This window comes from Leptosomus discolor, chromosome 1 (genome assembly GCF_034619465.1).
Source record: "Leptosomus discolor isolate bLepDis1 chromosome 1, bLepDis1.hap2, whole genome shotgun sequence".
Taxonomy (NCBI): Eukaryota; Metazoa; Chordata; class Aves; order Leptosomiformes; family Leptosomidae; genus Leptosomus; species Leptosomus discolor.
The window spans coordinates 75,747,280-75,760,495 of NC_141391.1; the positions used below are offsets into that span (position 1 = coordinate 75,747,280).

The following is a 13,216-nucleotide window of genomic DNA, read 5'->3' on the forward strand; positions in this document are numbered from 1 at the left end:
GTCACTTTTCCTCTGCCATCCAAAGGCCCTCCCTGACTTCAAAAACTTCAGCTGCCTGTCTAAACCGTAAGGATTCTCCGATATATGTGCTACTCCTGCAAGTAATTTTAAATTCATGCATCTTACTGTAGCTCTTAAAAAAAGACTTCTCCTTATTAAAAATTATTAACTGTAAAAGAAGTCACTCACTAGCACCTCAGTGGAACACACAAAGTGAGTTACACAAATATTGTCAATAAACTTTAATGAAAAAGTATATTTCACTCTAAAAAAAATTCAGGGCTTTGCCAGGTAATCATTTTGTGTTTCTGGAACTAGTTTCAGTTGCAATTTACTTGTAAAAAAGGAATGAAGTCTTCTTGCACCAAGTAGTTGCATCCAGGGTTCATTAGAAGATGAACAAACTTTGCAGCATCATCATAGCAGGTCTGAAGTATTCTGAAATGTAAATATTTCCATTTAATACTCTACATAGAAAACTGCTCATACTACCTTGTACAGGCATCCTAGAGCAAGGCCTATGAAACTGCAACCACAACATTTAATTTAAAAGCTAGTTACAAATGTTAAAGTACGCTCCAAGTGAACTTATCAAAGCAGTACTGTCCCATACATTTACGTTAAAGGAGGTGGGTACACCATGTAATTGATTACATGAAAGGACATTTTAAAGTTAGAACTGGAAGGAGAACTAGAAAGAATAAAAAGCATTTTGTCCAGAACTGGCATCTACAAGTTAGAGCCACGGTTTTCACTTTTCCCATACACAGCCAGTCATTTACCAAACATTTTAAAGTCTACAAACCCTGTAAATACAGATTTGTTTGTTTATGTTAAAGTGATGATTTAGTTACATTTTCCCAGGTACAAGTTCGCCATCAATGGCTGATTATGGGAGAGGGTTTTATTCCCCTTTACAGATTGGATCTCATTCAGAGCTTAAAATATCACATTTCAATTAAAAAAAAGCAGTACTTCTAAAAAAAGTAATCTACTTACTTCCGCCACATTGCAACAAATTTATGAACTGACACGTATCCTGTTCGTTCACCTCCAGCACAATAAAACAAAGGACCTTTCCAGTAAAGTGGGCATTCACAAGCCTAGATTCAAAGTATACATCAAGTCAGTTTATTGATTGCTTATCTGAGGGTTAATCCCTTATTTATAAATATTTCAAAAATTAAATTTTTACAAGTGTTAAGAAGAAAACATTAAGCCACAGATCTTTTTAAAACGGTTTCCAAAACCAACTGCACCTTCCAAAATAATTAATTTTATGCAACTGCTTTAGGCTGAAATCCAGAAGTAGAAAGCAAAACACAGGGCAACTTGCAGCATTCCTAACAGATGAATGCAGTCACATGTCTGCTCTGTCCACGCTCCAAGCAGCTGAAGAGAGTCCACGCTAATAATCTCTGCTAAAGGGCTGGATATCTTCAAGCTCAGCTCAAGACAGCACAAACACTTACACAGCTTCTGAACTGGAGCAAATTTACATTTGTCTGGCTCAGAGGATGGCTCAACTTGTTTGCATCCTTGCATATGCAAGGCACATCTGCTACCCAGTTTTAAGTAGTAGGCCAGCCTGCCCTCAGCAGCAGTGTCTTGCTTCAGGATACCCAACAGTTACGCCTTCACAGCTTCAATGCTCCCACATATACCTACAGGGCTGCTTCTGTGTCTGCTCCAAGCTCCCTCAGTCATAACAGCTAAACACCTATCTCTTGCCTAAACCTGACTGCGACTTGAAGTAGTCAGACATGCTGGCGTACGAGAACCTCACATGGATCTCAGATAAGATTGTGAATACTGTAAGATGTGTAAGGTCACTGGAGCAAAAGGACAGCTACTTCTCATGCAATCGTTTAACCAGTACTTAAAAAAAATAAGGAAAAGTGAGTTTGATGAATACTGTCCTCAGACTAAGAGGCTTTTCCCTGTTCTTCAGGAAGGTGCCTTTCACCACTGAATTGCAGGTGCCTGGACCCTTCCACCTTTCTTGCTGAGAGGGAAGGGTATCTTCCACCTCTCCCAACTTCTAGGTAGAAAGGAGCTGTGGAAGGCTGGAATCCTATCATTCAGCTTAGTAGTTAAACACTTCTGGTGAGGCAAACAACAAGTTTCTGAACCCTCAGTCCTGCTCTTGTGAAAAGTCTTTGCTTCTAGACCCTGGACTTTAAATGCAAAGTGACAGGACAGTGACAAGAACCTGAGACTCATTATCAAGACCATGAGTTGCAGTGATATTTCAAGCATTGATTCAATATAACGAAATAGAAATTTAATTTAACTAGCTTATTGTCTGTTACACAGAAGTTTAAAAATATTTCCTGCTTCCTAAGCTCAGTATTTTGTCACTGACATAATTCTAAATTAGTTGTTCAGAAATAACTAGACGGCTATAATCTCGAGTTAGGAAACCATCCTGTCTTTCAATGTCTTTAAAATGGAGGTTCATGACACCGCTGAATGAGAAAAACCAGTGTGGACACCTTTTGGTTCAAGTCTGTTGGTCCATATAGAACACATATATGTGCCCTTCAGTATTTGGTTGTTTATGCAACTAAAAAAATAGTTCGAGTTTTGTTTTAACATTGGTTTCTTTTTGTAAGCAAAACATAGGGCCATTTGAGACATAGTCAGTGCAAAGATTTCCACACATAACTGTGCTATCAACAATATTGAATATGATGTCTTACTGGTACTACCTTGTAGGAGATGAAAACACAGAATGCAAGAAATCAAAGCACACAGGACTCATGTTTCCTTTCTATAGGTGTACAGTACCAAGCAGACAGGCAGCAAGTTCTCACCTTTGCAACCTTCCCCATGTCTTCTAACGTTGCCCTCTCATTTGGAAATTCAGAGAATGTTCTCTCAATTTTGGCAATCACAGCATCTATATTCACTTTTTCCTTAGGACATCCTCGAGGAAAATAGAAAGTTGGAATGTTTTGACTAAGTGATGGTGGCAAAGTTTCTTCCTTTTTTGTCTGAACCTAAATAGATAAATACACATTTGACAGTCAGGTACAATGAAATCACATATAATAGTCATCCTCAGATGATTTGAATCTCTTGGTATTTTATGTTACAACACACCTTCAAAAAGATTTCTGATGATAGGCTGAATGAGCTATTTAAGAATGAGAGCACATTGGAAAAATTCATGAGTATTTTCAAAAACTGTCATTTAGAAAGATTTCCAGGATGTTAAAAATTTAAAAACAGCTTCAGTCTTCAACATATCAAGTTTCAAGATTAATACACTAGACAGCTTCTTGGAGACAGCTGAAATAACTCAGGTTATATTATCAGTTTCAGAAGAAAAAACTTCAACTTCTAGCTTAACAGACAGGTCATGAAAGATTTTGCTTTTGAATTATTTCTAGTTTTACAGCTTCAAATTTTTGAGATAAGGGTAACAACTTTGTTACAAATTACCAACCTGTTTTAATTTAGTTATAGTGGAGAATTTTTTTTTAAATGCTTAAAAATGCTCAATTTCATAAAGGTAGTAATTATCAAGAATTTGTGATATACCATACTACTATGAAAAAAGATGACCAGTTACAAAAGAAATTATTTATTTAAATGGATTTAGCTTCAGTAAAGAAGAATTTACCTTGTACTTAGTTTCCAAAATAAAGTCCAATAAGGCAGAGAAAGAAAGATAACAAGCAAAGTAACAATAGAGATACGTGGCAACTCAAAATTAGCAATTAAACATGAAGTCTTTCATCCCAAGACCACTATTCAAATGAAGAAACAACAGTTAATGCTATATGGTGGCTCATGCTAGTGTTAAGTATGTTCAAGACCCTAAATTCCATCTCTCATTTCCAAACAAAATCAGAGGGGGAAAAAACCCCCAAACCCCTCCAAAAAAACCCCAACCCTCACTTTACTCCTTATCGCCTTTGCCAGAGTGCCTGTAAAGGCACCCAGCTTTCCTATCATAACCAAAGTCCTTCCTTAAGACAGTGAAAGAACGAGGTGCTTATAGACAGCAGATTTTAATTCACAGGGTTCCAACCCAGGAGCCTTCACTGGAATGCTACAGATACTAAAAAAAGCCTGAATTAACCTTTCCTTCCCTTCCTCTGCATTTGAGGCAGCATTCCCGTCCACAGCTGCAGAATTACCTCAACTGAGTTACAAATTTTATCTAACAGAGAAAAAAGTTACCTTGAACCTGTGACACCTAGAGTCAAAGTCTATCATTTTTTAAGAATCCTGTAAATTACTTTATGTAAATTACCTGATCATTAGTTCAGTGGTCCAGCTAATGAGGCAACAGCTTAGAACAAGAATGTCACAGGGCATCAAATATCCCTTCCAACCATTATACTTCCCAAAAGTTTGTAAGTCTAAGACAGCAACATTTTATTCTTGAAGTAACATTACCACCATCACTACAAATGATGTATGTCATTGGATTAACACCTTGTTTCATCCTAGAAACCCAGCCCTAGACATCAGCACTTCAGCAGCGCCCTAGCAGTTATCCTATGCAAAAACCAGACAAAAAGACCTATTCCTTGGACTGGAACCACACAGCCAGAAAACTACTGTGCTTTTGAGCACCAGCAAACAAAACGTCTTTTACTGGACAAAATCAAACTCTTACATTCATTCCAAATGAAGCAAGGTTATTTTATTTCCCCTTTTCCTCATTTACAAGATCTGCCTAGATAGGTACTCCCACATGAGCTGCTCAAATTGCCACCGAAGCGGCAGGTGTTCCAGTTCTTCAGAGCTGGCCCATGAGGTGCATCTCATCTGAGGAAAGGGTAAGTGTCAATTACAGACTAACTAATGTCCCCTGAATGTTTCAGGTAACATGAGGTAACTCAGTATTTCAAGAAAACCTAGTGCAGACAGACAAGACATTTTTAAAATCCACAGCTAGAAAAATTTAGAGCCTCAAATTAAAAAACCAGTTTCATTTAAAAGGAAAGGTAGGGACAGAGAGAAGATTACATTGGAAAAGGTCCCAAGAGAAGAAGAAAGGCTATCAACAGAACTATTTGTTCATTGGAAACTATTTTTTTCCAAAACTACTAATTTACTTCAGATACCTCAGAGAACACGATAAATTATTTCCATTAGTCCAGAGTAAAAGCTGTTCTTAAATGCATGTGGACATCTCAGTTCAGGATTTGTAGTAAGACCTGTCCTAGTATGTATAACTTCCCTGGGTGTTATTTAAAAGATTTATACAATAAAGGATTGCTTATTTATTTATTCATCATCTTTTTGTCTGTTTTAAACATGTTCCAGACCATGATTATGAGGAAGAAGTCAAGCCACAGATTCAGAACTGAAGACAGACATACACATGATGAAAACTGATTTTTCTAAGATGAAAAGGTTACGTTTAAGCACGACTTTGAATTCAGTATGCTTAGTGTAAGTATATGCAATATTTAATCTGTAACACCGTGTATTTATTTAACTCTAAACCCAAGTATAGAATACAAACCTCTCACAAAATAACTCTTCCTATATTGAATGATGTTGCCTATTTCTACATGCTGATTTCTCAAAGTTGGTGAAAGAAGAAACTATAAAAACGCTTCATTCACATCACAAACTGTATGATCACTTCACAATCATTTCTGATAGATTTATTTGATGCCTACATATAGGCATCTAGTGAGAATACCATCTAGGGCACAAACCAAAACGCCCTTAAATATTCCATGTGGTATCCAGCAGCCAGCTCAGAGCACAGCTCTCGCTCTGCATCTGCCACGCGGGTGTTCTGAGCACACTGATGCTTCTTAAATGCCACTAGCAACTTGCAGCTGGACAACTGAATTGTACTGTTAACGTCAGCCCACAGAGGGGTAAGAGCCTGTACCAAAGAAAGAAACAAGTCATCCAAAACTATCAGCTCCAACTAATGCACTATGAAGTTAGTATCACATCTCCTCTCTCTCCTCACCCTCCCAAGAAGGGCCAGGGATTCTTCTCTTCTCTCAGCCTGAATACCATTCCACAACCAAAAGGCTTCTTGTATAACTGAGGCTGCTCTGCTGTATGTGCTCCAATGAAGGAACATGCGATACTAAAAGGGCTCTAAACTTCTTTCTATAATTACAGCTAGTTACTTCTGTAGGTGCACATATTGTATACAGCTGATGAAAAGAGTCAGTTCTGTTATTTCAGGGTAATCAATGTACTGAATGTGTGAGATTAAGCAGTTCTAAAATTAATTATAACTTTAACCAGGGTATTTCTTCATTAACAAGAACTGCTAGAAGTCTGCTAACACTGAATCTTTGACCAGAAAATCTGCAGCAACAGTCCATTATTCTTTTTACACAACTATTCCATTTCAGTGGTCAATTTGACATTTAGAAAGTGATCTACATTTTCTTATGGCTTTAAGTTAAAACTTTTAATACTGGTACCAGTAAGCTAAACTGATGAAAGAGACCGGTTTGGTAAGTGAAGATTTTCCCTGCAACTTGCTGAGAAATAGCATAAACAATAACATGCTTGGAGTTAAGGATAACAGTTCTATAAGCTTGTAAATAATTCATACAAGCAGATGTGTGCTCCAGTGTCAGGACTGAACGGTGCATGAACATTTGAAGTATGTATATGTGAAGTCCAGAATCTGTAATTAGACTGCAGTGGCAACTTCACAATACAAGTTTTACGTAAAAGAGGATTCCTTGAAAATTTCTTCTCTGTAATAACTTAAACTTATGTAAGATTTGTCTGTAACAGAACTCAAAAAAAACCTTCAACACATAACCACATTTCATTCCTGACATATAGAACCATAAGGACTGTCCACAACTATCCAACACTCACTTGCCTTGACTTTAGAAAGGAGGAAGTGGAAGTTTATATCCCACTAGGGTCACTGTTCAAAGGGCAAACTTCCCATTTTATTTTGCAACTCTCCAGATCCTTTTCCAATTGTTTTCCAGAAGTTGCTTATAATAAAGTTATAAAACCATTACAATTACAATATAGTAGCATATCAGTAGATACTAGAGAACATTGATATACCTCAAAGAGAGAAATTCCATCTCCTTGCTACATAGTCTTCTTCTACCTACTCAGTTAACTTGATTCTAAGCAAGACAGCGAGGATATTAAAGTGAAGTGCCCTTTTTCCTCTCTCAACTCAAAGAAAGAGCTGATGCCATGATGGAGTCATTAAGTGACAGGATATATTTCTGAAATAAAAAGGAAGGGGGTGCTTGTTCCCAATTTAAAACTGTACACTCAGTAAAGTCTAGATCTACATCTGCACATAGAGACTACCAACCAGAAGTACTGAACCCCACAGAAGGCTTGAATATGTGGATTCAAATGCAAGTGAGTGAAACCTCACTTAAAAAGCACTTGCTGGAAAAGGAAACAAGGTAAATATATTTATGAACGTAATATTTTATAGATAATTTAAGACGCAAGTTCATTGAACTGATTTGGTATTCCCATTGTTTTGACATGACTACAGAAAAAGGTAACTTCATTTAGAAGTGCTGATGCTTTCTAACATCTGACAGACACCAACATTTGTTACACCTACTTCTCTGAAAAAAACCCATTTTAAATATGTTTACAGAGTTAGCGTTCAGCTCTTGCTGTATTATTTGACGCGAATTTCCACAAGGATGTCCATATTAGAAAGAAGTCAATGGAACACATTCCACAGGGTCAAGACAACAGGACCCCAAAAAATTCTACCTTGCACTTACGCCCAACTTCACATTAAGTTTTTTTACTAAAAAGTGGTACATTGCAATCCCAAACAAAAAGTGGCATTAAATACTGAAAATACCATAAAGATATTTTTACCTATCAAATAGGTAAAAGTTTGGTTCAAATCCTCAGTACATTTAACTAGGGAATTAAAAAAGGAATGTTGCAATATTTTTTCAAATGTGCAATGCCTAAGTTAATTTAGTTCTTCAATAAACTGGGTTTTCTATATCACACTTTATGCTAATCTTACCTGGGTAAAACAAAGTGCATAATAAGCTAAGAGGATTTTCCGCAGAGGTACGCTGCTCAGCCTTTCAAAAACCTACCATCCCTGCAACCACCCACGTACAATGCTTATAAACCACCCAACAAACTGCATGAGGCTCCCTGATACACAATAGAAAATGGAAGTCAGAAACCCAGAGGTCCATAGGGTGGTAGTGATGAGACCCAAGTGCTGTTTGGGTTGAACTTGAAATTTCTAAGCTTATGTTATGCCTTTTTTTTTTTAATGAAAAAATTAAAAAGTTTATTAAATTCACTAAGTTCTTACAGAATACAAGGTGTCCTACAGTCTATCACAGTTAAATGGTCTTTCTAAATGGAAGAAAATCTTATCAGTAAGCAGGCTCGAAAGGAGTACCTGACCAGCCTTCCCATCTCTCTTAGCCTTCAGGCTAACTCTGACCAGTAGTCACAGGAAAATTTCTTCTTTAACTTACTTCCTATTTGATTGCACAGTGAAACAACATTTCCCTCTAGATAACAAGTGACATGATCAGTAGTTTTATGGAATTTAAATCTTGAAAACACCAGGTTTATGCTACTATTGTCTAGAAAAGGGTTCAGTCTCATTTGGAAGCAAAAGATGTTAATTTAGAAAAATCTGTCCCAACACCTCAAATATTCTGGCATGTTAAAGTGCCTTCAGAAGTCTGCTTCAGGATAGGTAAAGTAAGCTTACTACCAGAGCTTCCCTCAGGACAAGCGCAAAGAAACATTTGACCTTGGGGTAGACATTTAGATCTCCAATTACCTAAGTTAAAGAAGTGATGTTTTTCCCTTGTTGGCTGGGTGCTCTTCATTAGCCTCTTTCTAGCCAAACTAAAGAGACAGATTTATTACTGCAAGAATTCATTGACTGTACCACTTCCCATTCAGCTTGATATACTTAACAGTATTTTTTCCTCTGTGAAATGTGATCCTTTGACAACTTAAAGCTTTCAAAACTAGGTTTTTTTTTTCTTTCAAGCTAGCTTTCTCTAAAATCTAGCTATTGCCCTGAAAAATAGCTTGAAAACAGTAAGTTAATCTAAAAGCTTGATAATAACGTTTCACAGCATGGCATAAGCTAAACTACACCATAGTACACCTGCATCTGCCCCCACTCCCATAACCAGAGTTGACTGACCTGTGTGTCAGTACCAGTGATAGTGAAGCAGTATAGCAGTATGGTGAATCACCTCAGGTCACCAAGACAGCTAAAAAGCAAAGTTAAAAAACCCTATTTGTCCTCATCCAATCTCAAACAGTTGATTCCACTTAGAAGCAACATGGTTCTGATGCTAACATAAGGAAGATTAGAAGGAGGTGAGACACTGGCTCAGGTTGCCCAGAGCAGCTGTGGCTGCCCCCTCCCTGTCAGTGTTCAAGGCCAGGCTGGATGGGGCTTTGAGCCACCTGGTCTGGTGGAAGGTGTCCCTGCCCGTGGCAAGGGGGTTGGAACTAGGTGATATTTAAGGTCCCTTCCAACCCAAACCGTTCTGTGATTCTATAATACTGTGGCAGTATTGTTTGAAATAAGCTTACATTAGGCTTAAAACCATGCTAAGATTGTGATTCATCTTGCCTAACTTGGAAAGTTTAAGACATGTGAATGGTCAAGCTCAGAGAGACACCTACAGAGAATGAACCTATGCTAAAAACAGGTGTTGGGGGTATATATGCAAAAGTCTTTCCTCTGGCAACAAATGTTTTAGTGCCAGTTGCTTCGTCCTGTCCCAGACTTCAGTTTGCTATCCTTCAGTCACTGGCAGCTGGTTTTGGATGTGCTGTAGAGACTAATTTTATCATACACACCCCTCTTTCCACAGTAAGAGATAAACCTCTATTAATTTTAACCCTGATGCAGTTTTAGACTAGCTTACTTTTGCTGTTAGCCTTAACTCGGATAATTTCTCTGATCCAGTTTGGTCTGTAGTCACTTAAAATTTGTGCTACAATGAGGGGAAGGAAATGGAAAAGTTAATATAGTTTCCATAAAGTTCTAGCCATATACTATTAGAAGAAAAAGTACTTCAAACTGCACTGTTTCTGATTTTATACATATTGGTCACCTGAATTAACACAAGGGAGTTCAGCAGCCTTCCCAATGCAGTCTGTGTTCCTGTTAGCAATTCTGTGCTCACCTTCAAATTCCGACCAAATACGCTGGCATTCTCCTGCCCACGTGCCAGGTTTGCACTCGCCTCAGTTTTACACCGACTGACTGCTGTCATTCTCATCTCATTTATGCATGTTCTTGGCAGTTTACTCTCAAGCCTATTTCTGTACATGAGTCTATGGTCATTTGGTCTTGTGATTCAAAGCAAATGATCACCTTGATGCTAAACCAACTTTACTCTAGAGACTGAGCCACACACTGCTCTGTCCCATTTTGGCAGAATTAAAGTGCCCTGACTTTCTGGGATTGACGTGTTCCAGGAAGTAGCAATTCCATAAGAAAATCAAAAGCGATTCAGGGAGCTATACAGCAGTCAGGAATCCAGGATCCTTCTTCATGTTACAACAGCAAAAAATGGAGTGTAAGGAATACCCTAAACTTGCACTACAGATTGCAGAAGGAACAATATTATGGAGTTAGAACTAGACTTCCATGGCCAAAAAATATATTCAGTTTCTTATTTGCTATAAGCATATTAAACCAGCTCTAAGAATGGGTAACCTTTTGTACATTTGGTTTAACTATGTTAACCTCATCATGTTCAGAAGTTCATAGTGCAGACACTAAGCTGAGATAAAACAAATGGTGAATCTAACTGATTTGTTCCCTCTTCTGTCTACTGACCACCTGAGTCAGGCAAAACCCTTCCTGGTTTGGCAACTGGCAGCCAAACTACAAATAGAAAGCTCAGAAGAGTTAGTTGATTTGCATGCTTTTGGGTTTTTTTTTTAATCACTTGGTATCAATTTCTACTGTACCTTCAGTGCAGTAACTCACCACTACTGTGGTTCATGCTGACAGGAAACATCAACTTCAACAGCAAAATACAGAACAGAATCATAGAATCACAGAACAGTTTGGGCTGGAAGGGACCTTCAAAGGCCATCCAGTCCAACTCCCGTCCAGTGAGCAGGGACATTTTTAGCTAGAGCAGGTTGCTCAGAGCCCCATCCAACCCGGCCTTGAATGTTTCCAGGGATGGGGCTTCTACCACATCTCTGGACAACCTCTTCCAGTGCTTCACCACACTCTCTGTAAAGAATCCCTTCCTCATATCTAGTCTAAATCTGCCCTCTTTTAGTTTAAAACCATTACCCCTTGTCCTATTGCAGCAGGTCTTGCTAAAAAGATTGCCCCCATTTTTCCTACAGGCCCCCTTTAAGCACTGGCAGGCCGCTATAAGGTTTCCCCAGAGCCTTCTCTTCTCCAGGCTGAACAACTCCAGCTCTCTCAGCCTGTCCTCATAGGGAAGGTGCTCCAGCCCCCTGGTCATTTTTGTGGCCCTCCTCTGGACCTGCTCAAGCAGGTCCATGTCTGTCTTGTGCTGAGGTCTCCAGAGCTGGACACAGCATTGCAGGTGGGGTCTCACCAGAGACCTAGAGTATCCCTGGCTACCAAGTGGCAGGGATAAGAATCTACATTCATTTTGAAATTTCATGCTGGAAAATTAATCTTACTAGCAAACTAGAATTCAAGTGTATTTTGTCACTGAAACACTGTTTGTAGGATAATCTCTTATTTTGAGGCAAAAGAAGTTTGTTAGTTGTTTGCTACCCAAAGCCAATTTCTCCCCTTAAGTCTCAAAACAGCAAAGTAGTTCAGCTAGTTACTCTTAATTGCATGATAGCTAGGGAAAGAAGTACCCCACCCAGTCTGAGTGAAACTGCTGTGGTAAGGGCCATCACTGGATGGTCTTGAGAAAGTCTTACTAAAGCTTAAAGAATTCTTTCAACAATTTTTTTTATAGTGGAACAACTATCAGTAAGTCTTTTCCGCTTTAAATTACCCAAGCCATATTGAAACAGTCAAAGTGAGCCTCAAGAGAAAGGCACTGAAGCCTCAGAATGTCAGCAGAGCATGCAAACTTTGGACCATCTACTCAAACCTGTTTGGGATAGCGTGTTAATTCTCATGTAGGAGACGGTAGGTAGTGGCATCCAGGAAAAGCTTCCACCCAAAGCCATGAAATACATTCCATACACACCATCTTGCACATTAAAATTAAAACCACATTTAACTAAAAGCATGTGTAAATGGTCACCACAGAGAAGTCATACCACATGCAAACATACAAATGTAGCATGCAATAAACAAGCAAACATTGGAAAACTTTCAAATGGTCAAAACCTGATTTTCACTGCTTCAGTGAAGACCCAACTCTCCACCTGAGATAAATTAGCACCACTTTTCTGCATGATATTTAACATTATAGCATGCTGTAATGGGTTTGCATGGCAAGGTTTTGGTAGCAGAGGTGTCTACCACAGGGGTGGTTTCTGTGAGAAGCTGATAGAAGCTTCCCCTGTGTCTGACAAAGCCAGTGCCAGCCGGCTCCAAGATGGACATGCCACTGGCCAAGGCTGAGCCCATCAGCTACAGTGGTAGCACGTCTGTGATAACATGTTTAAGAAAGGGAAAAATAGTTACTGCACAGCAGCAATTTCAACCAGAGAGGAGTGAGAATATGTGAAACAACTCTGCAGACACCAAGGTCAGTGAAGAAGGAGGGGGAGGAGGTGCTCCAGGCATCAGAGCAGCAATTCCGCTGCAGCCTGTGGTGAAGACCATGGTGAGGCACGCTGCGCTGTCCCCTGTAGCCCATGGAGGTTAATGGTGGAGCATATGTCTGCCTACATCTCATGGAGGACCCCACACTGGAGCAGGTGGATGCCCAAAGGAGGCTGTGACTCCGTGGGAAGCCTGTGCTGGAGCAGGCTCCTGCCAGGATCTGCAGACTTGTGGAGACAGGAGCCCATGCTGGAGCAGGTTTGCTGGCAGGACTTGTGATCCCATGGGGGACCCATGTTGGAGTAGTCTGTTCCTGAAGGACTGTACCCTGTGGAAGGGACCCACAGAAGAACTGCAGCCCATGGGAAGGACTCACATTGGAAAAGTTCATGGAGGACTGTCTCCTGCAAGAGGGACCCCACGCTCGAGCAGAGGAAGAGTGTGAGAAGGAAGGAGCAATAAAGACAACATGGGATGATCTGACTGCAACTCCCATTCCTCACCCCCCTGCACCACTTGGAGGGGAGGAGG

The 13,216-nt window shown here is 39.4% G+C and overlaps 1 protein-coding gene across 2 annotated transcripts in view; it reads right to left on the reverse strand.

Moving 5' to 3' along the window:
• Nucleotides 1-13,216, reverse strand: part of PPP2R3B (protein phosphatase 2 regulatory subunit B''beta) — a 54,611-nt gene that overhangs the window by 19,004 nt on the left and 22,391 nt on the right. For both annotated transcript variants that reach the window (XM_086460321.1, XM_086481827.1), the window contains 3 exons: nt 2,817-3,002; nt 1,000-1,103; nt 336-438 (listed from right to left, as the gene is read on the reverse strand). In XM_086460321.1, coding sequence (XP_086316447.1) covers nt 336-438; nt 1,000-1,103; nt 2,817-3,002 — 393 coding nt within the window. The remainder of the gene's footprint in view (nt 1-335; nt 439-999; nt 1,104-2,816; nt 3,003-13,216) is intronic.